Raw genomic sequence first — 26,873 nt, 5'->3', positions numbered from 1 at the left:
GATTTCTTGGAAAGCTGGGAATGGAGCCACCATTTGACCCAGCTATTCCCCTTCTTGGTCTATTCCCTAAAGACCTAAAAAGAGCATGCTACAGGGACACTGCTACATGGATGTTCATAGCAGCTCAATTCACAATTGCAAGACTGTGGAACCAACCCAGATGCCCTTCAATAGACGAATGGATTAAAAAAATGTGGCATTTATACACAATGGAGTATTACTCTGCATTAAAAAATGACAAAATCATAGAATTTGCAGGGAAATGGATGGCACTAGAGCAGATTATGCTAAGTGAAGCTAGACAATCCCTAAAAAACAAATGCCAAATGTCTTCTTTGATATAAGGAGAGTAACTAAGAACAGAGTAGGGACGAAGAGCATGAGAAGAAGATTAACATTAAACAGAGATGAGAGGTGGGAGGGAAAGGGAGAGAAAAGGGAAATTGCATGGAAATGGAAGGAGACCCTCAGGGTTATACAAAAGAACATACAAGAGGAAATGAGGGGAAAGGGAAAAATAATACAAGGGGGGAGAAATGAAGGTCAGTAGAGGGGGTAGAGAGAGAAGAGGGGAGGGAAGGGGAGGGGAGGGGGGATAGTAGAGGATAGGAAAGGCAGCAGAACACAACAGACACTAGTATGGCAATATGTAAATCAATGGATGTGTAATTGATGTGATTCTGCAATCTGTATATGGGCTAAAAATGGGAGTTCATAACCCACTTGAAGCAAAGTGTGAAAGATGATATATCAAGAACTATGTAATGTTTTGAACAACCAACAATTAAAAAAAAAAGAAACCTCAGGATGCAAGCTGCATCAGCACAGGGCACTGCCATGTGTATGGACACATGTTTGGAAACAGCCCACTTGAATCAAGGTCTATTTACCCTACAGTCTTAGGTTCAGAGTTAGAAAGGACTTTCCACATGATTTAAACCAACATTCTTTCCCCAGAAGTATTTCTCTTTACAGTGTATTAAACATGGCTGCTATGGTCTGACTATGTTCTTCCCAAATGTATATGTTGTGACAATCACCATTGTGACAGCAGCAAAAGGGACAATAAGACTTACTATACTCTCAAAATCAACTTAAATAAATTATTTCTCAATTCTAATGACATATACGTTTTCACTGATTGATAGTACAGGTAGAAAAAGTATGTAATGTGATTTATAAGTCAAAACGTGTGATTAGGTCATGGAGCTCTATATTTTTTAACAGAATGAATGCCCTTATATAAGAGGCTTCACACATCATTCACATCCTTTTTCCCCCTTCTGCTTTCTGTCAACTGATGATGCAGCAATACACGCCACCTTGGACAATGTGAATATACATAGTGTTACTTAACTGTACACTTCAAAATGGTCTAAATGGCAAGTTGTAAGTGTATTTTACAATAAAAACATTGAAAGATGCAAAAAAAAAAAAAAGAAAATTGCTGGAGAATGGATGAAGCAATGAAAACAAGGAAATGTTTTTATAACATAAACACATAATAGGAATAAAATCACCATACCCCAAAATGTATATATTCCAGAATTTTATCTCATCTGATATAATACAATAAGCCACTAATAATGACTGATGCATTAATAATAATTAGGTCAAATTGATACTAATTTCAAGATAAAAATAATGATAAAAGTAACATTTTTAATAAAGCAGAAAGAATATGGTAATATCTAAAATATAAAGAAAAAGCTAGGAAGGCATCCTTCAAAGGGATAGTTCAAAAGGTCAAGCAATACAAGCTGAAAAAAACAGTGATATACTATTTCCTTTTAATGGACCAAGTAAATTGGGACCATTGACAAGCCAACAGATAGACCCACTAATTATGCACCACTATTATTCTTCCATTGTTATCTTGTCTCATCAAAAAAACCCATATCCAAAAAGGTCCTAGACTTTAACACCTTACAGGAATTCATGTCTAATGATTCCACTTTTATTAATGCATTTATATTTGCCAAACTAGAGCTTTTCTACAAGTGAACTAGCAAACCAAAGTTTTATTCATTGTAGCATAGAAAAAGAAATGTCTCAGTATTTCTATCTTACAGCTCCTATCTGTCACTTTAAACTCTGTCTAACATGCTTCAAATCAATTATAGACATAATTTCGGCCACTTGAAAAAGAATCCAAAAGAGAAAAGTGAAAACCATTAAAGCACCTACCTTTTCCATTGCACTGAACAGGTAATGAGAGAACAAACAATTAGTATTTCCACTAAAGTAAAGCCTAATGCTCATGAAAACATTTTGAAATGTACTGAGTAGCTACTATATGCAGGCAGGGCTCTGTAATATATAAAGCAATGATGAAAAGAGTAAAAAAAAAAAAATAGGGAATACAGAACACTGCAGAGTCATTGTTAAATAATACACCTTGGACTGGGGGCATAGGCACTTAGGGCAAGTGAGCATACTTAGCATGCATGAGATACTGGTTTTGATCCCCAACACTATAAAGCAACAAAGCAAATAAGCAAGAAAGAATACAACAAAGAAAGAAGAAAACTTAAAGGACTAGAAAATCAGCTTACGTTGGTTTTCTATGTATTTCTTAACCCTATAAACAAGTGGAATAGTGCACACAGCTAAAAGCATGTTTAATGAATTTTACTGATATTTCTTGGTCCCAGCATTATTTACTCATTCATCCAATGACTATTTACTGAACACTAAAAACTAAACCCTAGGAAAAATAGTTTAAGAAAAAAAACCTCAGCCCTTAAGGAACTTCAAAAATAATAAAATATTTCCCAGGCACATCTATGATGTTCTTTACTTCCAAAAGTTCAAGAAAAGGTCAATACTAGATATCATAAGAGATGAAAATAAATGTAGGCTTTAGATATGTGCTTTTGAATTTCCATTGCTCAAGAATTCAGGACTTCATTATCTATTTCTCTGTAACTTTTTCTCTTCTTCCACTCATCCAGTCACAGACTGACCACTGCCATACTAATATTACTCAAGAATAATAGGATATGTATACAGCTTTATAATGACAAAAAGTAAAATATTATTAATAGCATTCAAAATTATTTGCTATTTACTGAGCTTTGCTCTGGTAAACTAGCTGAAGTAAGGGTAAATGAAAAGATTTTGAATGATTTGGGAAGGGAAGTAGAGTTGTGAAGAGATGGGATATTTATCTTGGGTTAATTCTCTTAGGAACTATAACAAAGAATTGAATAGAATCAAAGGGAGGTCAAATGAGAGGGTTAGGTATCAATGCTTGCAATTAATTGTTCAAACATTACTCCCAATCTCCTGCAGCATACATTACCTTCAGTCTCAATTAGTAAAGATGAGAATGAGTTCAGAGATTGATACAGCATGGATTTTGAACATCCCCCAATCCCCATGTGATGAAGGTTTGGTCCCCAGCAAGCGGAAATACTGGGGTCTAGTTAAATGACGTTAGGGCACTGGGATGTTCCTTCAAGAGGATATTGGGACCTCCTCCTCTTTATCCTTTTGGTTTTTGTTGTTGTTGTTGATGATGATGATGATGATGATGATGATGTGATTGTTTGCTTGTTTGTTTTTCTAGTTCCCATAAGGTGAAGAGTCCTCCTGTACCATGATATAACAGGCTGCCACAGGCCCAAAGCAACAGGCCAAGCAACATGAACTGAAACCTCTGAAAAGGTGATCCAAAATCATTTCCTTGTTTTAAGTTGATTTTCTCAGATACTTTCTCATGAAAACAGGAAGTTGAATAACATAGTTGGTTTTTGTTTAGTTTTGTTTTGTGGTGCTGGGGAATGAACTCTAATCCCCCACATGCAAGGAAGTGTTCTATCACTGACCTTTATCCCCATGGCCTTATGCAAAGGTTTTTGAAAGAAATAAAAAGGAAAATCTATTTCTACAGGGGAAAAATGCAAAAAAAAAAAAAAAAAAATACTTTATATTAAATGTCCTAAGTCTATGTATAGTAATTTAATGTTTTACCACATTAGGGTACAACCCTTCAATTTAGTCTGGAGGATTAAGTTTTAGTGTTATACTATACAGCATGGTGGCCACAGTTAAATAGTATGCATTGTATATTTCAAAATGGCTAGCATAGATTTTTTTAACATTCTCGCCGCAATAAATAAATAAATAAATAGATAGATATGTTTGACAGTTTGATTGAATCTTTTCATAATGTATACACAGAATAAAACATTACATTGTACCTCATAAATTACAAAATTATTATTTGTCAATTAAAAATAAATTTAAAATAAATAAATGAATAGAAAAAAAGAATATATCAGCCTTATAATCTGCATTAATAGGATAATACATGACACAATTGACCTGAAATGGCCAATTTCCATTCTACTCACAGTCCTACTGTGAACAAAAGAAACTTTTATCATATTTGCTAACATTCATATTCAAGAACAGATACCAGAACATTTATTTCCATTTTTTAAAACTTTTTACAATTATGATGTTCAGCTGTTTTTCTTTTATTAAAATTAATGTGGGAAATTTCTTCAGGTATAGACACTCATAGTTCTTTTCCTTGAGGCTTAAGCAGGAAAATGATGCCAGAGATTTGAAAGAACTACTTTGTGTTAGAAAGCTATTCTCTCATAGTTTTTAAATGCTCCTCTTCCTTAAAAAAAAAATATATATATATATATGGCATGGTCAAACCTTCTGTGAGATACTTATGTACCTTTTTTTGACCTTTAAAAACTCTTTAGTCTTCTTTAAAAATTATTTAGTCTTTTAAAAGACAAAGGTGCAAGTCAACCACCTTCTACTCACCTGTTTTTATACAGACAAATCTTTCACTTACTTTCAAATCAAGTTCTTAGTATCAAAGCATTTTACAAAATAGGCATTACACAATTTCAGTTGAAGAAAATGAATCAATAGTGAAATATCTATAACTTACGTTTCTACTTTTCTATTCTTAAAGACTTTTTTCATTTTTACCACCTACTATAATGCTTAATTGATTGCTGCTATTTAGCTAAAATTCAAAACTTGTACCAGAACTGTAAAAATACATAACAAAAAAATCTATAAATAATGTCCCCTGTATTATTTCTTCCCGCTTACCACTATAACTCTCAAACCTGTACCTGAAGAACAAATGTAGTATTATATTATAGCTTTGGGCCAAACACTATTGTTTCTTAATTGATTCTTCTTAGTTTTACATGACAGTAGAATCCATTTCCATATAATTATACAAGCATGAAATATATCTTATTCTAATTAGGATCCCAATATTGTAGATGTACACAATGATGAGATTCAGTGTGGTATATTCAAATGTGTACATAGGAAAATTATGTCAGATTCATTCCACTGTTTTTCCTCTTTCTATGTCTCCTCCCTTCCCTTCATTCCCCTTTGTCTAATCTACTAAACTTCTATTCTTACCCTTTCCGCCCTTATTGTGGGTTAGTGTTCACATTATCAGTGAAAGCATTCAATCTTTGGTTTGGGGGGATTGGTTTATTTCACTTAGCATGATAGTTTCCAGATCTTTCCATTTACTGGCAAATGTCATTTTTTCTAATAGCTGAGTAATACTCCATTGTGTATATGAACCACATTTTTAAATCCATTATTCTGTTGAAGGGCACCTAGGTTGGCTCCATAGCTTAGCTTTAGTGAATTGTGCTGCTATAAACATTGATGTGGCTGCATTAATGTAGTATACTGATATTAAATCCTTTGGCTATATACTGGGGAGTGGGATAACTGGATCAAATCATGGTTCCACTCCTAGTTTTAGAAGGAATCTCCATACTGCTTTCCACAGTAGTTGCACCAATTTGCAGTTCCACCAACAATGCATAAGCACATACTCTTTTCCCCACATCCTCACCAAAACACTCTTTAAACACTATGTTTTCATTAAAGTATTAATACTCTCATACTTCTACTCATATTTTAAACATATAAATGAAAGTCCATAGATTAAGTAGCTTATTAAAAAATCTCAAAACAATTCAGTCTTTTTAAATAAATAATAATAATTCCAACTAAAAAAATACAACCTTTACAATATATTTTACACACAAATGTATAAATTTCCTGGAAGATTATTATTTTATTTGACCCTCACAACAAATTGTTCAGATAAAAGAGTATTATTTCCCTCACTTCACAGGTGGAGATATGCAATGATAGTGACCTTTCTTTAACACAGGTGAGTGGTTAAACTGGGCTTTGGAATCTGTTCTTCTGACTCTAGTCCAGTGCTCTTTCCTTGTCCCTCAGAGCTCCTATGCAACAATATGCCAAATCAGTGGGTACAAGGGACAACATCAAAACCCATCATAGGTTCCTAGGGGTGCCCAAACACTGAAGCAATCCACATTTTGTTGGCTAATAGTGTGTGAGTATTACTATCTGTGTGCCTACTGTGGTTTGGAGTTGCAAGCAAATGTATTAGTCATTAAGACAAAATGAGTGAGAGAACAATTAACAATCCATGTCTATGAAAATCAGAAGTCATTCTTGCTTAGATGTGTTCACTGACAAAAAAGAAAGATTATATGACAAATCGAAAAACAAAACAGAAGTTTAAGTCAGTGTTGATGAGTACATAACTGAATTCCAAAATTGCAAATATGGAAATACTGATTCAGAGGGCATCATTTCATTACACACTTTTAGAAGGAAGACTGCAAGTGACTCATGTAGACAAATTTGGACAGAAGGGATTTCCCCACCACCACTCCCCACACTTTAAATTGTAAAACCAAAGTAACCAAAGTACCAAACAAAATCAAGTTGCAACATTTTACTTCAGAAATGTCCTACTATTTTTCTAAAATGTAAGATATATCAAATCTAAAATATCATGTCCACTTAAAGCCTAAATCTTTAAAAAAGTAACAACTTTATATTTTTATAATATAAAATGGGTCTTAATAGATATAAATGAGTTCATTAAGTTGAAATATAAATAATATCTAAAATGTTTATCATCAAAAAACACAACATCCAGGAGAAATCCTAGAGAATAACACTGAGAAACTTTGAGAAAGCAAATTCCTTAGTTTAAAAAATTAGAAAAGCCTGAAAAAGATCTTTTTTAATTTCTTTCATTAGCATTGTGTACTTTTCATTGTAGAGGTTTTTCACCTCTTTCATTAAGTTGATTCCCAAGTATTTCATTTTTCTTTTCTTTTTTTTTGGGGGGAGGGGGGCTATTGTAAATGGTTAGTTTTCCTCATTTTTCTTTCAGACGATTTGTTAGTGATATACAGAAATGTCTTTGATTTATGGGTGTTGATTTTATATCCTACTTCTTTGCTGAATTCTTTAATTCTACAAGTTTTCTGGTGCAATTTATTGGATCTTCTAGGTATAGAATCACATCATCAGTAAATACTGATAATTTGAATTCTTTTCCTATCTGTGGCTCTTTAATTTCTTCTAATGGTACAGAATAGAGTACACAGAGACTAACCCACATAATTACAGTTATCTTATATTAGACAAAAGTGCCAAAAATGTACATTGGAGAAAATATAGCCTCTTCAACAAACGGTGCTGGGAGAACTAGAAATCTATATACAACAAAATGAAATTAAACCCCTATCTCTCACCATGCACAAAACTCAACTCAAAGTAGATCAAGGACCTAGGAATTAAGCCAGAGAACTAACAGAAGAAAAAGTAGGCCCAAAACTCCATTATATTGGACTAGGCATACAATAAGGCACCCTACATCCTTAATAAGACTCCTGTAGTACACAAATTAAAATCAAGAATCAATAAATGAGATGGATTCAAACTAAAAAGCTTCTTCTCAGCAAAATAAACAATCAGTGAGGTAAATAGAGAGCCTATCTTGGGTGCCAATTTTTACATGTGCATATCAGATAGAGTACTAATCTCTGAGGTTTATGCAGAACTCAAAAATCTAAACACCATAAAAACAAATAACCCAATCAATAAATGGGCCAAGGAACTGAACAGACACTTCTCAGAAGATGATATGCAATCAGTCAACAAATATATAAAAAAATGTTCAACATCCCTAGCAATTAGAGAAATGCAAATCAAAACTACTCTAAGATTTCATCTCACTCCAGTCAGAATGGCAGCTATCAAGAATACAAACAACAATAAGTGTTGGCGAAGATGGGAGGGAAAAGGCACACTCATACATTGCTGGTAGGACTACAAATTGGTACAGCCAATATGGAAAACAGTATGGAGATTCCTTGGAAAACCAGGAATAGAACTACCATTTGACCCAGCTATGCCCATCCTTGGTTTATACCCAAAAGACTTAAAAATATCATACTACAGGCTCACAGACACATCAATCTTTAAAGCAGTACAATTCACAATAGCTAAATTGTGGATCCAAACTAGATACCCTTCAGCAGATGAATGGATAAAGAAAATGTGGTATATGTGTGTGTGTGTGTGTGTGTGTGTGTGTGTGTATACACACACACACACACACAATGGAATATTACTCAGCATTACAAGAGACTAAAATCATGGCATTTGCAGGTAAATGGATGGAGTTGGAGAATACAATGCTAAATGAAGTAAGCTAATCCCAAAAAAATAATTCCAAATGTCATCTCTGATATAAGGATACTGATTTATAATGGGAATGGCGGAGGGAGGGGGCAGCATGGGAGGAACAGACGGAACTTTAGATAGGGCAAAGGGGAGGGAGGGGAAGGAAGTGGAAATGGGGGTAGAAAAGTCAGTGGAGTGAGACAGAAAACACAAATGGTGTGACTCTACTATGAGTACAAACAGAAACATGAATAATTGTGCTCTATTTGTATAGTATGAATTGAATTGCATTCTGCTATCATATATAACGAATTAGAATAAATTTAAATTTTTTAAAAAAAGAAAAGCTTGAAAAATGCAGTAGACAAAAAGAAATTTCTATTCATTGAAACTTTCCTTTTCAATAATTCTCAGAGGTTGGTACTTACCACAATTCCTCTCAGATTTAGACATCTAATTAAAAACCACATTTTAATACCAGTTAATACATGTAAAACATATACATGCTGATCATATTAAAGAATAATAATTTCTGGCAACTTTTTTCCATGGAAAAACTAAAGAAAACACTGCTCAAGTGGGTCACTAACATCTGTCAATATTTTACCTAAAATAAAAATGTAAAGAAAGCAAATATTATGATGTTTCCAAAGACCTGAATGTTTTCAGGTAGTTCAATTCTAAAGCCTAATGCTTTCAACTTATTGTTTGTGAGGGTTTCTGTATGAGTAGCTTATTTTTTCTACTACCAGTTCTAAATTTCATAGTTAGACAAAGAAAGTGATCACTTACATAAACTCTACTCACATATTAAACAGTGATCAAATTTCAGAGCAAACAAGACCTTAATCCTCTGCTTCCCTTGCTTTTCAAAAAAATATGACAAATAAAATATAAATGTCATTAGTTATCTTTAAAGAATAGATAAAAGTAAGAATACTGCTATGTCATGGTTGTGTAATCCTACCAGTTACTCTTCATACTTAGAAATTATAATATCTTCATTCTGACCAATTTTAATGAAACACTAAGTCAGAGATTCCTAGGGCTGTACAGTGATGCATTGCGAGCTACTGCTTGGATTCTGGTAATAAGGCTCTTACAAAATGGTAGAGAAAAATATCTTTCAATACAACAAAGTTGCTTACAAAATTAAAATTTATCTTTAACAAAACTGATGATATTTAATGATGTTACAAAATGAAGACTAAGAATCATTATGATTGAATGAGAAACTGCATGATATAATTGCTATACACACCCACACCCACACTGATACAAAAATACACAAATATGCCTTGAATTATATTAGATACTTCATTAAAAAGTTTTCTCTATATTTATGATAGAAGGGGAGAAAGCAATTACAAAAATGAATTCACCTTCTTAGCTACTTTCATTCTAAATCTTGGAAACCACAAAAAGTAATTATATGCAAATAAATATCTCTATCAATTCTAGATATGTAAAAAATAGCCTATACCTACACTTTAGATCCAGTATTAGATGTAAAGACATTACCAAGTATGGGAAATTTCCCTAGAAATAGATGTGACTGCCTTAAAAGTGCTGATTAAAGTGAACATTGTCCAAATAGTACCAAATATTATTGTGTTTCTAAAGCATACTGCCTTGTTCAGTTTTTTATCATTTGAGCCTGGCACCACAGTGTACATTCATCAAATGCATACCTGTATTCCAGATCACTGAGAAAGAAACTGGTTTTTATGAACCATATAACTAGTGGCAGTCATACTTTACTCATTCATCTTCACTGTGGGATCTAGCATAATCTATGAACTCTACAGACGCACCTAATACCTGACATTTTTAGAGATGATAAATTTGAGAAGCTAATACCAAATAATGCACACTTGTTGACTGTGTATGTATTTGTGTGTGTGTAAGATTTTATATGAATGGCAGAAAGGAACCATTAGTTCACTACATTAAAGTACATGGAATAACTTAAAATGCTGCCAAAGTAAATTCACTGACCTAATGCAATGAGTAAATATGAATGATTTACAATTAGCATTATCTATTTTAAATACTTATAACCAAGAAAGTACTCTGTGACCTCTTTGATATTGACTAAATAAACTTATATCCAAGATTATTTTCTCATGGACAGGACAAAGATAAAATTAGCTTCATTTCTTAAACAAATTTAGTTACTAGTAAAGTGCAAACACAAACTCCATTCATATTTCTAGTTCCTTTCCTATTTTCCATATATATTGTCATTATTCTCATTCAGAATCTCACTCTTTTTCCATAAGATGTTGAGAATCCAATGCCCATCTCTAACATTATCAATGGTCTCCATCCTATTTTGCTATAGTAATTGTCCCGCCCAGTTCTCTTTACCTCATTCCCATTTTTTACTATAATACCTATAGTGCTTTTTCCTACAAGACAACATTTCCTCTTTCTCAAATAGCAACAATACAATTTTCCTTTTACTCTCCTACGTTTAAATTATGTGGCTTGTGTGCAATGACTCCACTTCTAAATCCCAAAGTGGTGATATAACTCAAGTTTGGCCATTCATGATATCAGATGAGTTTTGTCACAATGAAAAGTTCAAAGACCATATGATTTTTAAAAATAGTCCATTTAGTTCATCTTGGGACTCTCATTAGAACTACTGAGAAAGAAGTTCTGTATTTCAGATAAGGTAACTAAGCAGGTAGAATGTAAGCTTAGCTCTTCACAATATGGCCAAAACAAAGGAAAGTAGACTGAAAAAAGTAGAAGATTTAGTAACATCACTGAATCACTCCATCCAGCTTTGCCTGCTGTCCAATACTCTGGGATTTTCAGTTATATGACTCAATATACATTTTTTTAATGTTTATTTAAATTTTAACTGGGTCCTGAGTAATACAGCCTCCATGGGATACTACTCACTTAAAGTAAAAGCTCACCAAATTTCTTTTTTTTTTTAAGAGAGAGAGAGAGAATTTTTAATATTTATTTTAGTTTTCGGCAGACACAACATCTTTGTTTGTATGTGGTGCTGAGGATCGAACCCTGGGCCGCACACATGCCAGGCGAGCGTACTACTGCTTGAGCCACATCCCCAGCCCCTCATCAAATTTCCAACCTTGAATTCAAGAATGTACACGAACTACACAAAACGTTCACATCACCCCAAACTGATCTCCCACACCTCTTTCTAGTTCAGAGAATGTTGATGCTGAGCCAAAGTTTGTTTTCCAAACATTTCCTACTTCTCCTTCATTAATATATGTTGTCAATCCTCCTTTAGCACTCATCCATTTCATCTCCATCTATCAAAATCTCTAACATTTTCTTAGATCTCTCTCCTGAACAAGAAATAAATTTTTCCCTCTATCTCTTTAGTGATGACTTCCCTCACTGAAGAACTAATTATACTGAGCTCTATAGTAAAATCATCAGTATTTGATATTCACTTCTTAGGTCCCATGCCATGATGAGACAGAAAGCTAACTTGAAGGTCAAGTACCTTCTCTTGAAAAGGCAAATGATCATCCAATGCTGAGGCTGGAACAGGAGATCTAAACAAATAAGAGCAACACCAAAGAGGGAAGAGTACTGTTAGAAATACATAGTCCCCAAGAGCCTCTCATCCTAAAAATAAAAGTTAGATACAATTTTAAAAATAACTTCAAAAAGCTGTATAAATAAAACTGGGGGTGGGGGGGAGCCAGAAGTTAAATGAAGTAGTGGTTGACAAAGTTGAATAAGGAACAGGACAAATTTGTCCTTTTGATATAATTCCTTAAATCCTAAACCTGTTTATGACATCATAAAATTCAAGAATAGATAGAACCATAAACTATCACTTACAGATGAAAAGAATAACGCCTCTAAAGTTAAAAATTGACTTCTTCAGGCTGAACAATTAATTAATGGCAGAAAAGGCATTATACTATAGTACGCTCTTTCTTTCAAACACAAATGATTATTATTCTTTTAATAAACTCATTTATGTATATGTATGACAGGAGTAAACATCAAGGATGAATAAACAACATGAATCAGCAAAAGGACTTGTTTTGGACTTTGCAGGGACTAAGTGACTTTTTAGTTGTAAACATGTTTTGGTTATAGGATGACTAGATAGTATGCCCATGTTAGATAAGTTGATGATGTAACTAGGTAGTGTGCTTATGTTAGATAAGTTAGGCATAAACAAGTTTGTTGTAAACATATAGAGTATATAAGCGCGAGGGAAACTCCATGTATTTGCTCACAATCAACTCTCATCGCCTGAGAGTAAGATCGTGCAGTGTGAGCCAGTCACCTCGTGTATTGCTTTGTGTGGTGTGCGAATAAACCAGCATTTCAAAAGGCAATCGAGTTCGTGCTTGGTGTTCGCGTACGTCGCGGTCCGGGGTCCAGTGCAGATATCCGGAAGGGAACTCCTGGTAACCAGACAAGGCTGAGAAGCTGCTCGTGACAATGTACAATTAAAAATTTTTATTTAAGGTCATTTAAAACTTCATTCTTGGGGGCTGGGATTGTGGCTCAATGGCAGAACACTTGCCTCGAATGTGTGAGGCACTGGGTTCAATCCTCAGCACCACATAAAAGTAAATAAATAAATAATAAAGGTATTGTGTCCATCTACAACTAAAAAAATATTTTTAAAAAATCCATTCTTGGACAGATGCTAAACCAGAGGCTACACACAGAGGCCTAAATGAGTCAGTTAAGTTACATAAATGTGAAAAGCAATGGTAACTAGTGGTGTTTGTAACCAAAATGAAGAATGTCTATCGAAAAGCATTACAAAAATGTTTTTAAATGCTTAAATAATTGCAGTGACTAAGAATAATACATCTTTGGGGAAAATTCTAATCTCTCCTTTATTGTAATACTTTCTGTACTACAAATTAAAAGGCCACTGTTCATGAATGGCCACTGTCAAAACTAAAAATCCTTAAAATACGATCACATAATATTTTCTAAAATGTCACATGTATATTTTTAGATTCTAGAAAGTCACATTTTTTTCCTAGAAACACCTTTATCCAGGTGAAAAATATTTTTTCTTTCATCAAAATTGACATAGTGGATGATAGCTGTTTTCATAGTATGATTAATGTAACCCTTAGGGGCTGGGGATGTGATTCAAGTGGTAGCACAGTCACCTGCCATGCGCGAGGCACTAGGTTCGATCCTCAGCACCACATAAAAAATAAAATAAAGATATTGTGTCCACCTAAAACTAAAAAATAAATATTTTTAAAAATATAGATATATAACCCTTAAAAATAAGTGTGTATGATTAATATAACCCTTAAAAATAAATAAGTGTGTATGGAATTCTTTAGTTTAATCTCACAAAACTCAGTACCACAGATCCCTAAATGGATGCAGTTTCTATTTGGAAGAGATGACACAAACATAGGACAGTTGTACTGCTTATAGCAGAAAGAATAAGAAAATTAATAAAGCCAACTGAAATACATTTTGTTTATATATTCCAAGTCCATTAATTCATTCAATCGTATTTACTAAGCAGGTAATGTCTTACAGGCAGCATCCTAAAATGTTGAGGATAAAATGGTAAACAAGACAGATATGGCCCCTTCCATCATGAAACTTAGAATAAAATGGAAAGTGAGAAAAATATCAGGCAAACAAACAAAATCCCAAGTCTCATAAAATGATACTATACGACAAGGGAAAAGGTGCTGAAGGAGAGGGCTTATTTTAGGATAAGTGTCTAGGCAAAAACCTCTCTGAGAAGGTAAAATTTAACTGGAATTTGAGAAATGGAAAGGAAAAAGCAAGGAAGAGCAAAGAATGTGGGGTGGGAGCATGTCTAAGCATTGCTGGCAAAGGGACCAGCAAATAGTTATAAGACCTGAGGCAGGAAAGAGCTTGATGTTTCAGACTGAGTAAACAAGGCAATGCTGATTAATGAGATGATGGATTTAGGAGATGAGGTTGCAGATTCAGACAAGGCCCAGATCTGTGGGGCCACAACAAACCCTTGTTTATTATCTGGACTTACATATGCAAGGAAAAGCCTCTAGGGGTTTTCTAATCGGAGACTATTTAATCAAGGCTATGAATATTAGCAAATGAATACAGGCACTAAGCTTTCTTTCCATCAACCAAGGGTTTACTAAGGACTTACCATATGCTAACATCATGCGTCAAAGTTTATCCAAGTTTATAAAGTTTGCCTTTACATCATCAGTTGCTAGCGCGCGCGCGCGCGCGCGCGCACACACACACACACACACACACACACACTACAAGAAATACAATAAAATGTAGGACTACATTCTTTAGAAAGAGAAAAGGGTGAAATGGACACATGTGCTCCTTTGTAAGCAGGATCAGGACTCAGCTCCTGCCTCCCATTGCAGCTACATTTATGGGCAGTCAGATCAAGACAGCAACAGGGCCATCATGTTCCTTAATATGGCTTATACTGAACATGCAATGGTCCTTCAGTGGGTAGAACAATGTGTTCAAAGGAGCACAGAAGATCAAATGTGACCCCCAATGTAACAAGTAATCAATCATGAAGCCTTCTTTAATTAAGTAGGCTTAAGTGGAAGGAAAGGGCAGCAAAGGATCTTCCTCCTGGCTTTTTAGGTCCCAAATACAGTATGTCAGAGACTGAGACTTGTGCACATGCTACAGTAGCAAAAGGGAACATATTTTCATTGACTAGAACCTTAATAAAAGAGCAAAAACTTTCTTAAATAAACAAATGTTCAGGATGAAAGTAGAATCAAAATATTTTTCATTTCCTAAACACATTTTTTCCCATGCTATGGAAATTAAACATGATGAAGATACTCAACACCTAAAAACAGCAAATTGGAAGTGTTCTAAAGTCAGACAAATAGCTTCAATAATTATGTCAGAAGTGAGCATAACACAAAAGCAAAATTATAAAAGTCCTCCCTTAATCTCTATTCAGAGCTCTTTTATATAATATTATGTTTTGTATCCATTTGGGGATATACTTTTCTTTTTTCTTACTTTCCTTTCCCATTATATTCATTAAAAGCAAAGATATTCTCCCCTCTGTAAAATGTAGTAAACATACAGTTTGTCTTTTAAAATACAGTTGTCAGATTTCAAAGAGTAAATGGATAGGAGATCTACTCTAGAAGTCTTTAAGGTATAGAGTCTGTTAGAAATAATGTACGCACATGAACAATTGTGTATGGGGGGATGGGAGGAGTTGTATAGAATCTTACATGCAACATTTTATTTTTAAAATAAGCTACAAAGGATATTTAAAACATATACTTTAAATTGCACTGCAATGCTTACTCCTTGGAAGTTAGTAGCTATGTGCTACTAACTATACAAACGTTTTTTAATTAGCGGATTGTGATGAGAAAAACTATGAACTTCATAACAAGAAAACTTTTTTTCCCCCTACTAATGGGATATTTTACTTCTTCAGAGCACTGACAAATGAACACAAAGAAAAATAGAAAAAAGATGAAGCAATCATTTAGGGAGCATGGTGACAGTTTTACATTCTCGTTTGGCAATGAAGAATTTATAAATTTGTATTTGTGCTCACGTGTATGTGAGAGAGAGAGAAAGAAGAATGAAAAAAGAAAAGAGAGTGAGACAGATACTGACCAAACTGCAATTTGGTTTGCAGAATTATTCTAATTCCACAGGGTCATGATCAGCAACATTTTCAATATAAAAGTCCACATGGCTAAACTGAACAATAAGAGGAGATTTGACTGAGATAAAATATTTGGGGGGAAGTCTAATGGGACATACAAATCTAGAAAGCTAGTGTATGCTGGTCAGACCGGATAGCAAGATTGATATGAAAACAAACCAAAAGAAAATCCCACAACAAGGCAGTATAGGATAGGGAAACTGGTTGGCTGAGCAAGAGATGGGGAATCTCTCAGCCAATTCTCATAAATGGAGCAGTCATATGTTGGTGAGATTATGGGATGCTACATTGCACCTAATGACAAAATTATTTATACAGCATCAGAACATCATCCAAATCCCAAGAAGTGCACACAGCTGGTAATGATATAAGGCTAGTGAGCTGGGTAGTAATGGAATGCTGCCCCTAGCCAAGTTCAAAAACCAAGCAGACCAACTTCACAGTATACTAGTTTGAAGATAATTTGGGAATGGCAGGTATTGAGCATCCTCGACAGAGAATGTTACTTGTGTATTCATCAGTCTACCCTATGAATAAAGAAAGCATCTTATGGAGTTTCTTATTTGTATTTTAAGGAAAAGCCTTAAAAGATGAAAATTCAAATGACCTGTAACTTCTAAAGCTGAAAACTATAGGGAAATGTGCTGAGGAATAAATGAGAACATCACAGATTTACAGAACTAGAAAGGCTTTCGTCCTCCAGACACCAGCAATATTCAAGAACTACAATATTTCTCATGATCAGAAGTACCATATTCACTTCTAATAGTAAAATCTAGTAATATAGTCTTAATCAAGAGATACTTGGGTTTAAATAAATTAGTTCATTTTTCCTTCTTCAGTTAGAAATTAAGATAGAATAGTGGTTTAGAGCAGAGGCTTATAAAGAGCAAACTATATATGGCCTTTGCAGGTAGCCAGACTTGAGCTCAAACCACACATTCACTACCAACTAGGTGTGAAACCCAGTGATTCTGGAAGCCTTGATTTTCTTCTCTGTAATACCAGGATGATAATATCTAGCTTTTAGGACCATGGAATGCCTACCATAAGGTAAGCATTCAATGTTAGTCATTATTATTTAATGCCACTAATTCGTTCTAGTTATTTTAGAGATAAAAAATGATGTCCTACATAAGCCCTAAGAATATCTCACCTGCCTATAAATTCTTAAAACATCACTTACTTTTATATCTCAACCATGATACACACTAATAAAAAGGTGTTTTCACGATTAAAATAGTATAAAATTATTCAGAAAGGTGTATTTTAATTAAAGTTTAATAACAGTAGTTATATTTATAATTGTAATATTAAATTATTGAGAAAGTTATATTTTTATCAAGAGGCAAAAATTCAAAACAAGATATAACTGTCAAGGAAAGGAAAACTTAAATTACTAATTTTGTTTTTTGGTGTTGAGGATCAAACCCAGGACCTATGCATGCTAGGCAAGCACTCTTAAACTGAGCTAAATCCCCAGATTTAATTTACTAATTTATAAGTGAGAATTGTTTGAGAAACTACCACTTCTTTTTAAATTCAACCATATCCACTACCCATATTCATTAGAGCTAGCTATAAAGAAACAAACACACATAAGTAATTCATACCATCTAAAAATGATCATTTTCCCAGCATTAGATTCAATGTTTTACAGTGAATATGTCATTCAAGGGGAAAAAATATCAATTTTGATTAGCAAAATACCTCAGTCATGGTACCATTAAGGAAAACAACAACTCATAATAGAAGTATAAACAATGAAATATCACTTTAAGCTTTAATTTCACTTTATGCAATACTTATCAGCTTGAATTTTCACTTGATTTATTTTCTATCCACTATTTGCTTTCCTCCTCCATGGACATTAAGAAAAGATTATATGGGGGAAGCAATGAAACAGAAAATCTTAAAAAGAAGACACTGGACCTCATTAAACCCAAGTTTGGAAGAAGGGACAATGGCATAGGGACAGTAAATCAACACAGTCCAAGGACCCAACCCTTGCCTTACTGATGTTTAATGATTATAGATTCATTCAGATGTCTATTCATATTGAGTGACGTTTGTAAAGATAAGATTTTCTAAGAAATTGTCCATTCTAAGTTTTAAATGTATTAGCATAAAAGTATTCAAAGTATTTCCCATCTTTATTGATCTGTCCTATATCTGTAGTTATTTTCTTTTTTCTTCCAAAAAGTGTGTGTCTGTAAAAACACTATATCTGTAGTTATATTCTTTTTTTTTCCCCAAAAATTATGTGTCTTTAAAAACAATCAATCATGCCTGTGGTCTATCCACTTTGTGATTTCAAAGTAACTAATTTTGAGTTTGTTCATCTCCCTTATATATTTGCTTTCAATTTCACTATCTTCCTCTCTTTTCCTTATTGTTTCAGTCCCAGACTACTGCTAGACCAATAAGAGGGGCTCTTTCCTGAGCTACAGTTTTGAAGGATCCTGCATATCCCATTATAAAAATATATATATATATTTTATTATTTTAGTATTATCCCAGATAAAAAATATTAAAAATAAATTATTAAAGATGATATAAATGTGTCTGTCACTCTGGATGCAGTACACATTGTGATATGCAGTATCACATTTCCTGATAAAAGGTGAGGATCATTCCTGGAGGGCTGCTCCCAGCCTTCTGCATATGGGAGAGAGCAGCTGCTCCCTAAGGCAAAGAGCTGCAGATAACAGAAACAAGCATTACACTTGGGCCAAGGAAAGGTCCAAAGAGCGTAGGTGGGACACTGACTGCTTCTATCACACTCCTCCACGGGCAACTATTTTTATTCCTTTACAGTATACTCTCTTCTGTTTGTTCCTACACCTCTCTTTCTTCATACCAAGGACAGTACATAACAATGTTCTACACCTTACCTTTTTGTCACTTAATATGTCTTGAACAGCCTTCTGAAAAATGATACACAAAGCTTCTTTTAGATAGATATAAGAAGTTTGGGTGTGCTATTCGGATAATGACCATGGATAAAAATTATGTACTGGGGCTGGGATTGTGGCTCAGCGGTAGAGTGCTCCCCTAGCACGGGCAAGGCCCTGGGTTCAATCCTCAGCACCACATTAAAAAAAAAATTAATTAATTAAAATATATTGTATCCAACTACAACTAAAAAAATTATATACTATATATTTTAATAAATAAGAGGTAAAGGATTCTAAGTGCTTTCATCATAAAGAAATGATCAATGTTGAGGAATAAGTATAGTTAACCTGACTTAAATATTACATAATGTGTATATATATACACATTATGTAATATTTATACACATAATTTTTATTTTTTATATATACACATAACGTGTATATATGGTTCCCTATTAATATGTACAATTTTTATTTTTTATATTAAATAAGGAAAAACAAAACACATGATAGCCATGAAAGAAAAATACACGAAACCACAATTACAGTTAGAGATTTCAGTACTCCTCTCTCAATTAAAGGAAGAGTCACAGAGTTATGTTTTGTGAAGAATTTCTACATGTTTTAGAGGCAAAGTTCTTCAAGTGACTTGGTAGTGATATTATGCAAAACTGAAGTCTAGGCCACCTCTTTCCAGGCTTCTGTCGGCCATTATAGAGACAATCCTGATGTTTTGTTCTTATGCTTGAATTTCATGATTACAGACATTACAACAGGAGTCAATTGCAGGAAAGAGGAGGTGGTGCTCCCCTTTTAAAAGCAAAATTAAAAAGAAAGAAAGAAAACACTTTGCTTAAAGAACACCCAGAGGTCATCCATCGACTTAACACTAATTTGCCATAACTTGTGGTCTGACCAACCCTAGTTGCAAGAACATCAGAGAAATTTGGCCAAAGACAAATGAAATTATCACAACCAATTGGGCTCAATCATGCTTCATTCCCAAGGGCTGGATACTTAGCCACCCCAAAGAAAACTGGCATTCTATTGACAAGAAAGAAAAAAATGTTAAGTGGACAATGACCTGTATCTTCCACAATATCTCAGACAGAACAAAACATAATTATAGGCATACCAGAGTAAAAAAAAAAATTAAATAAGTGATTCTTTTGGTTATCTAGAGATACTACAGAAAGAAAAATGAACTATTCTTGAAGCTTAGTCTAAGGTACATTCTAAGAAAGTGAGAAAGCTTAATCCTAATACAAATGACTCATACATTTCAAAACACAAAATTTAAGGCCTTTCCTCAAGCCCCCATCTTCAGAAACCTTCTGTGCATTTTGTAAGTTTCCAAAAAGCAATGCTTCAATATAACCTAAGAATTTACAATAATTATCAACTACTTTTAAGACAAATAACTTGTTGAGCTTTTGTAATCTAAAATCAAATTGAATAGCTCTAATGTGAATCGTGATGTGTTCTTTTAGTTAAGACAAAATGAAATCAAAATGATTGTTTAGGCTGAATCATTTATTCTCTTAATAGTAAAATATATCCTGTATAATAAACATAAAAATTAACAACTGCATGTACAGAAGCTGAGAAAAATAATGAACACACCTATATTAAAGAGCTTTCTCACCAGACACATTCTTATTAGTTCAGAGCAATTTGCGTACTAGACAATATTGATACTTAATTATTTTACCTTTATGAATTTTTGTGGGTTTATTTACCAAATGTACAAGAAGAGTAAGTAACAAGAAAGCAAATATTTTTCATATATTTAAAAGCTTCCACTGTAATCAGATTTATCTGGCATAACAAAAGGTCATTCGTGTACTTCAGTCTAGGATAGAGTAAGCATAATTTTTAATCTAGTTTTAAGTTTTCAATCTGCTGCTATTTTCCCAAAAATATTCAAAAAAGTTGTTTAGTAAAGAACAGATGAATTATCTTTGGTAAAATAGAACTGTAAGTTAAATTGGCGAGGTATGTATTTGGGTGAAGTCTGATTAGATTAATACAAATAACTGAGCAGATTAAACGGTTGACTTTGAAAGATGACAGATACTATTGTTAGGCAGTGAGGTTTCAGCTTTCAGAGAATAAAACTTTACACAATGATCTTTCAGTAATCCACCTCCCACGTAAGACTGCTTCAAACACTATTGAGATATTTATCCTCAAATGCTTCAGTCTTCCAAGATAGCATGAAAGCCACATGCAAAGAATTGCTTGCGCATTCCCAATGTAAAGACGTCTGTGATGCAATAATTTAATTCTGCAGTACTGAATAATCAAAATGAAATCAAACAGCAGATAGAGAAAAGGTACATTTTAATGTTCAAATGACAGTGGAAAATTATTATTTCCAATAGTAAGGTCAAATGAAAATGTGCCAATAACTCTACTGTAATATTTGACCTTGAGTATTTATAATACAATTTGTGCTACAAGAATACAATTAAATAAGATGTGAAAACAACTATAAACAGTCAGATTTTCATACAGCAATAGTGTTACCATTGTCTTTACAACTTTTATATCAACACATTCATTAAAATTTCTCATACTATTAGTGAATCAACAATATTCACTTGGTGATATCAGAACATTAAATTATGCAAGCCACAATACATTTTAGATTAGAAAAATACAAAATCCTCAATATGCACTAAAATGGCACTTTTATCTTTAAAATAAAATGTGATGTGAGTACTTACTGCTATTCCAACAATCTGAACTCTCAGAGACAATGCATGGTTTTCATTCATAAAGTGAGTTATTCTCTGAATCTACCAAATTTCACTACTAAGAACAGAAACTTACATCAAAATTACAAGCTGCTGTCTTTTTGTAGCTGATCTACATCACATGCAGCAGATGGATATAGCTGCTGGAACCAAGATATCCACTGCAGCTTGCAGCATGCCCTTTGAACAACCTGTCTCTAACTACATCACTACCAGTGTGGCATTGCTCTCTCCTACCTGAAGCAACAGAGCCCTACACAGTGGGGCCCAGAATGGCAAGATCTTCACATCTGTAAACCAGTCAGACAATCTTCTACTATTTAACCTTAGGGAGACATGTGGGAGGGCAGAGACTAAGAGGAGAGAAATGTTTAAGGGGATTCCTTTTCTTCCTTTCTATCTGTTACCCCTACAAATGTAATTAGTAGTTCTCCTCTATCTTTTCAGTATGTTCCATAAGCCTCTTTCAAATACATCCTCCTACCTCCCACTTTCTAACAAATCACAATTCAGAATTGAGGTCTATACTACAAAATCTCCACAACCTTCAAGGCTGAGTCAAATATTACCAGTTGCATAAATCCACCTTCAGTTTTTCACAGACAAAATCAATTTCTCCAACTTTCATACTCACATTGCACTTGTATATCTATGTCTATCTTAATAGTCTTTAAATCCCTAGTCACATCCATCTTTTCAACCCTGGGTCCTAGTGCAGAATAGTATAATAAACTAAACTGAAACTGTATACTTACTAAAAAAAAAGGCATTGGAGATTAGTGAACAAAAACAAACAATGGCAAAAAACAACATGCCCAAGATCAACTTTCATCTCAGTTCAAAAATTGTCACCCACACCAACATATGCACACAGAATAAAATCACAAGATAAAAGAAAAAACTGTAGGTTCTAAATGAAGTCACTTTCCTAATAACCAGGTGTCCTGAGAGTGTGAGTTTATTCCACTGCTTCTCTGTCTCTAAACATATACCAACTGCAGTCATTATAACCAATTATAGAGTTGAAGAAATTTTAAGATGCTGATAGAGAATCAACATCCTGAAAACAGGTACATTAAAAACAAGCTGATGATGCCTCCTGAGCTCTGATTACCTGTAATGCTCACTGACGGGAATGTTCTGAGAGAAGTACAAAGCTGCTGTCCGTGCTCTCCAATGCCATTTCTTTGCAGGAAGGGTATAAAGAACACAGTCCTGTAGCTCTTCTTGGAGCAGATCCACCAGTTGTTTATGGGAACCTCCATAGAATGCCTCAATGATAAGAATACTCATTGGACCATTCAAACCTTGAGAGTTAATACAAAAAAAAAAAAACATATTTTGCAGATATATATGAAAATTCTTTAAATGTTTAAATTTTATTCTCAAAAAGAAAATACAAATAATTTAGTCATGTGTAATTTTTAAAAATATGCATCCTAAACTGGGCACAGTAGTGCAGGTGTGTAATTCCAGCTACTTGGGGTGCTGAGGCAGAAGGATTTCAAGTTTGAGGAAAACCTGAGGGAAACCTGAGGGACTTAGGGAGACCCTGCTCAAAACAAAACAAAACAGGACTGGGGATGTAGCTCAGTGGTAGATCATCCCTGAGTTCAATCCCTACATTGAAAAACATAAAAATAATAAATAAATAATTATATGTGTATGTATATACACATACGTATGTTTTTAACATACACATAAATTAAAATAAAAAACAGACATCTCAGGGGCTGGGGATGTAGATAAGTGGCAGAGTGCCTGCCTAGCAAGCACAAAGTCCTGGGGGTCGGGGGGAGGGGGAGATATCAGCTTACATAATTTAATGTTCTGATATCACAGAGTGCATATTGAGATCCCCACAGTAGGAGGAGGAGAAAAGAAATCCTATCTTTTTAAAAATACATTAAGTCTTAAATTTTTGGAATCAATATTTTTATTAAAAAAAAAAGTGTCTTTATTTTTTGCTTGTTTTCCTCATGCCCTCAGATTACTCTCTTCCATAACCCTAAGCTTTGTGTCCTACCCCAAGAATACAAAAGCCTTCTCCTCCTGTGATCATTCACAATCCTGGTTGGTTAAGCTGTGAGCCTGACTCAGTGACCCAAGAACCTACTTGACCTGAAGCCCTGTTTTACAGTCACTGATCTCATCTTCTAATAAAGATTTCCACTGAGAGCTCTTCATTTGTAAGGTCCCTCCCAGTTTGGAAATGTTCAGATTCTATAACTTTCATATTAATCCATCTTTAAATTTATCAGCTATCACTGCCCTTAATGAATCTATATTTTAAAGAAAGTCATTCATATTTGAATCTCAATTTTCCAGTATTAAAAACTTAAGGGCTAGGGTTGTGGTTTAGTTGTAGAACACTTGCCTAGCATGTGTGAGGCCCTGGGTTCAATTCTCAGCACCGTATATAAATAATTAAAAATAAATAAATAAAGGTCTATTTACAACTACAAAGAAAATTAAAAGAAAAAATTTTAAAAAAACTAAAGCATAAGATTTTTTTGAGACACTACATATACCTTGATGACTTCCCCACTACTGTCAATATCCCACCCCCAAAGGAATATCAAAAGGTTGAGTAAAGCTACATATCTGTTAACCACCAAGGATTCTACAAATGTCTTTATACAAGAAACCTAAGAAGGATAAAGTAGCAAAAAAAAAAAAAAAAAATGGGTTTATTAATAGTAAAATTTCATCACTGAGAATTTGGCTATTAAGCAATTTTTCATTTTAATAATATGATTTTTGTTAATGTGCTCAGTGAAATAATCTGTATGAATGTAAAACTTTCACATACATTTCAAATTTTATACTATTTCCTGTAAGACATAAGGCAGAAACATCATTTTGTAAATGAATATTAGATTGCTTAAAAAATATTCCAGATGTTTGAATTTTCTTTTATGAGTAAAGTAAATACCACTCATTAAATAGCATATTGCTTTCTTAAATAATGTTGTTCCTTAAAATTATTAGTCTCAATGACTCAATAATGCTTTTCACTAATAAAATTGTATTGCACATGCTCAGTCATGGTGTCTACTTAAATTGTGTTTCAAAGGAAAAAGATTCAAATAGTTCTCTGAGAAATGAGTGAACTGAAAAAAAGCTTTTTTTCTTGATATCTGAATACCAATGAGCACTTGTATTGTGTATACATATTTGCACATTTACACATGCATGCACGAGTGTTTATTTCACTTATATGTAAAGTAAGAAACAATATTTGCCAGAGAAGGTGTAAGTTTGAACTTCAGTTCCATCACTTTCTAGCTGGATGGCCTTGAACAAGTTACCTAACTTTGTAGGACTCAGTCTCATCTTCTTTAAAGTGAGTAACAGTACTAATCTTAGCAGTGTGTTGTACAGATAAAATCATGAATGCTTTTAAATAAAAATAAGGTATTTACTCTTTTAGCAGTATAAATCACTTTTCTTAAGGAAAAAGGTAATCTTCAAATCTTCCAGCATTTTAAATTCAATAATCTTCATTTGTAGCCCCCTATCCACCAGGCATAGGTAGGAAAGGTGGATGTACACATGCATTTGAAATACACAGGGTATTGCCCTTTTCTCATCATTCACTTGTATTCCAAATATGAATTTGAGATCCCCACAGGTTTTATGGGTAAGAGGTAAATTCAGAGACTGAGCTATGCAAAGCTTAATTTTTTAAGGCCCATTGGAGACTTCTGCTTTAATAAAGCAATGCTCAATGAGTTCTCAAACACTGTCCAAGTTCAACAAAGTGATAGGCATTAATCCTTCAAATGATGGAAACTTCTAGAAAGAAACTGAGGGAAGAATGAAAGAGAATTTTGAAAATTACGTCAGAAACTTAAAGACAGATAGATAAAAGGCAGTTAAACATTGCTTGCTATATTACATCACAAATATCTACTATCTAGCTTAATTTCCTCCAACCTAATCACACTAAGGTATACATGCTCTATGTATCCTTAAAAGGTCTCTAAAAGGCTCCTGTACAAATGACATGAGATAATATTTCACTAAGTGATGGAATGTGATATAAACCTCTCTCTAAAGAATATTTTACTCACATAACCTCAAAGAAAGCAACATCAATATTGGGGGGAAAAAAATGCTTTCTGATTCTTCATCACTCTGCCCTTTTTCATTATTAATCTACGGTATGTATTGTGACATAGATTTATTTTACAGATGTTTCTTATGGGTGTGAATCACAACTTATCTGCTAATCACCAGCCACTGTGGAGGCAGTATGTGTAGGTGCTGCTATAGATTCAAGACACTCAGTAAGCAGAACTGAACACCAAGCATGTGGGAGGTCGAAAAATAGAAAAAGGGAAAAAAAGATTATAGCTGTAGTAGATTTCCAACCCTTTAATAGCTCAACACGAAGAGTGGAATGTACAGGTTTGAACTAGCATTTACTTGAGCATTTTTCTAGTGGCCAATGGGCGTGCCTGCATTTCGGGTATTTTTCTAGGGAGAGTAACTATGTCCTACCATCTCTGAAAACTATACTTAGTGGCTTTGATTCATGGAAATTTGTTCTGCTTGTTTTGTGGAGACAGACATATCCTGGCAATTCCCACTTACTTCTATTGCAACTTTGTGGCAAGAAGAAAATATATTCTTCCCTGTACTCTTCTTGAAGCACAACCTGGAACAAAGATGATTCCCATTAGATACAAACAAAAAGGGAAAAACTCATTTTTAAATAATATTCAAACCAAATATCATTACGGCACATTAAAGAGTAGTTCAAAAACTTCTACTGTGCCTGAGTTTTGTTTTAGAAAACACTGGCTGAAGCAAATAGTCACGAGGTTGGAAAAAAAAATACCCACTTTGCTGTTACAATAGAATTTGCTAAAATGTAACAGAAATATACTATTTGCCCATTTTAGCAAAACATAGATAAAACTGCAGGTGGTCACTCAGACACTGCAGGTAGTCACTCAGACACTGCAGAAGTTCATAAGCACACATGGGAAGACAAACATTTCTGGACCACTA

At 33.9% G+C, this 26,873-nt stretch overlaps 1 protein-coding gene across 9 annotated transcripts in view; it reads right to left on the bottom strand.

Moving 5' to 3' along the window:
• Gtdc1 (glycosyltransferase like domain containing 1) overlaps positions 1-26,873 on the bottom strand; it is a 382,956-nt gene that overhangs the window by 247,775 nt on the left and 108,308 nt on the right. For all 9 annotated transcript variants that reach the window (XR_009225165.1, XM_046426876.2, XM_058573487.1 and 6 more), the window contains 2 exons: positions 26,454-26,517; positions 22,969-23,161 (listed from right to left, as the gene is read on the bottom strand). Coding sequence is in view for 8 of the 9 variants with exons in the window: in XM_058573487.1 (XP_058429470.1) it covers positions 22,969-23,161; positions 26,454-26,517 (257 nt within the window). In the remaining variant the exon portion in view is untranslated. The remainder of the gene's footprint in view (positions 1-22,968; positions 23,162-26,453; positions 26,518-26,873) is intronic.

This window comes from Marmota monax, unplaced genomic scaffold (genome assembly GCF_021218885.2).
Source record: "Marmota monax isolate L192 unplaced genomic scaffold, Marmota_monax_Labrador192_F-V1.1 WCK01_AAM20220418_F8-fsc00048, whole genome shotgun sequence".
NCBI classification, from domain to species: domain Eukaryota; kingdom Metazoa; phylum Chordata; class Mammalia; order Rodentia; family Sciuridae; genus Marmota; species Marmota monax.
Note: the sequence above shows the minus strand (reverse complement) of the source record. Positions and strands in the feature narration are given on the sequence as shown.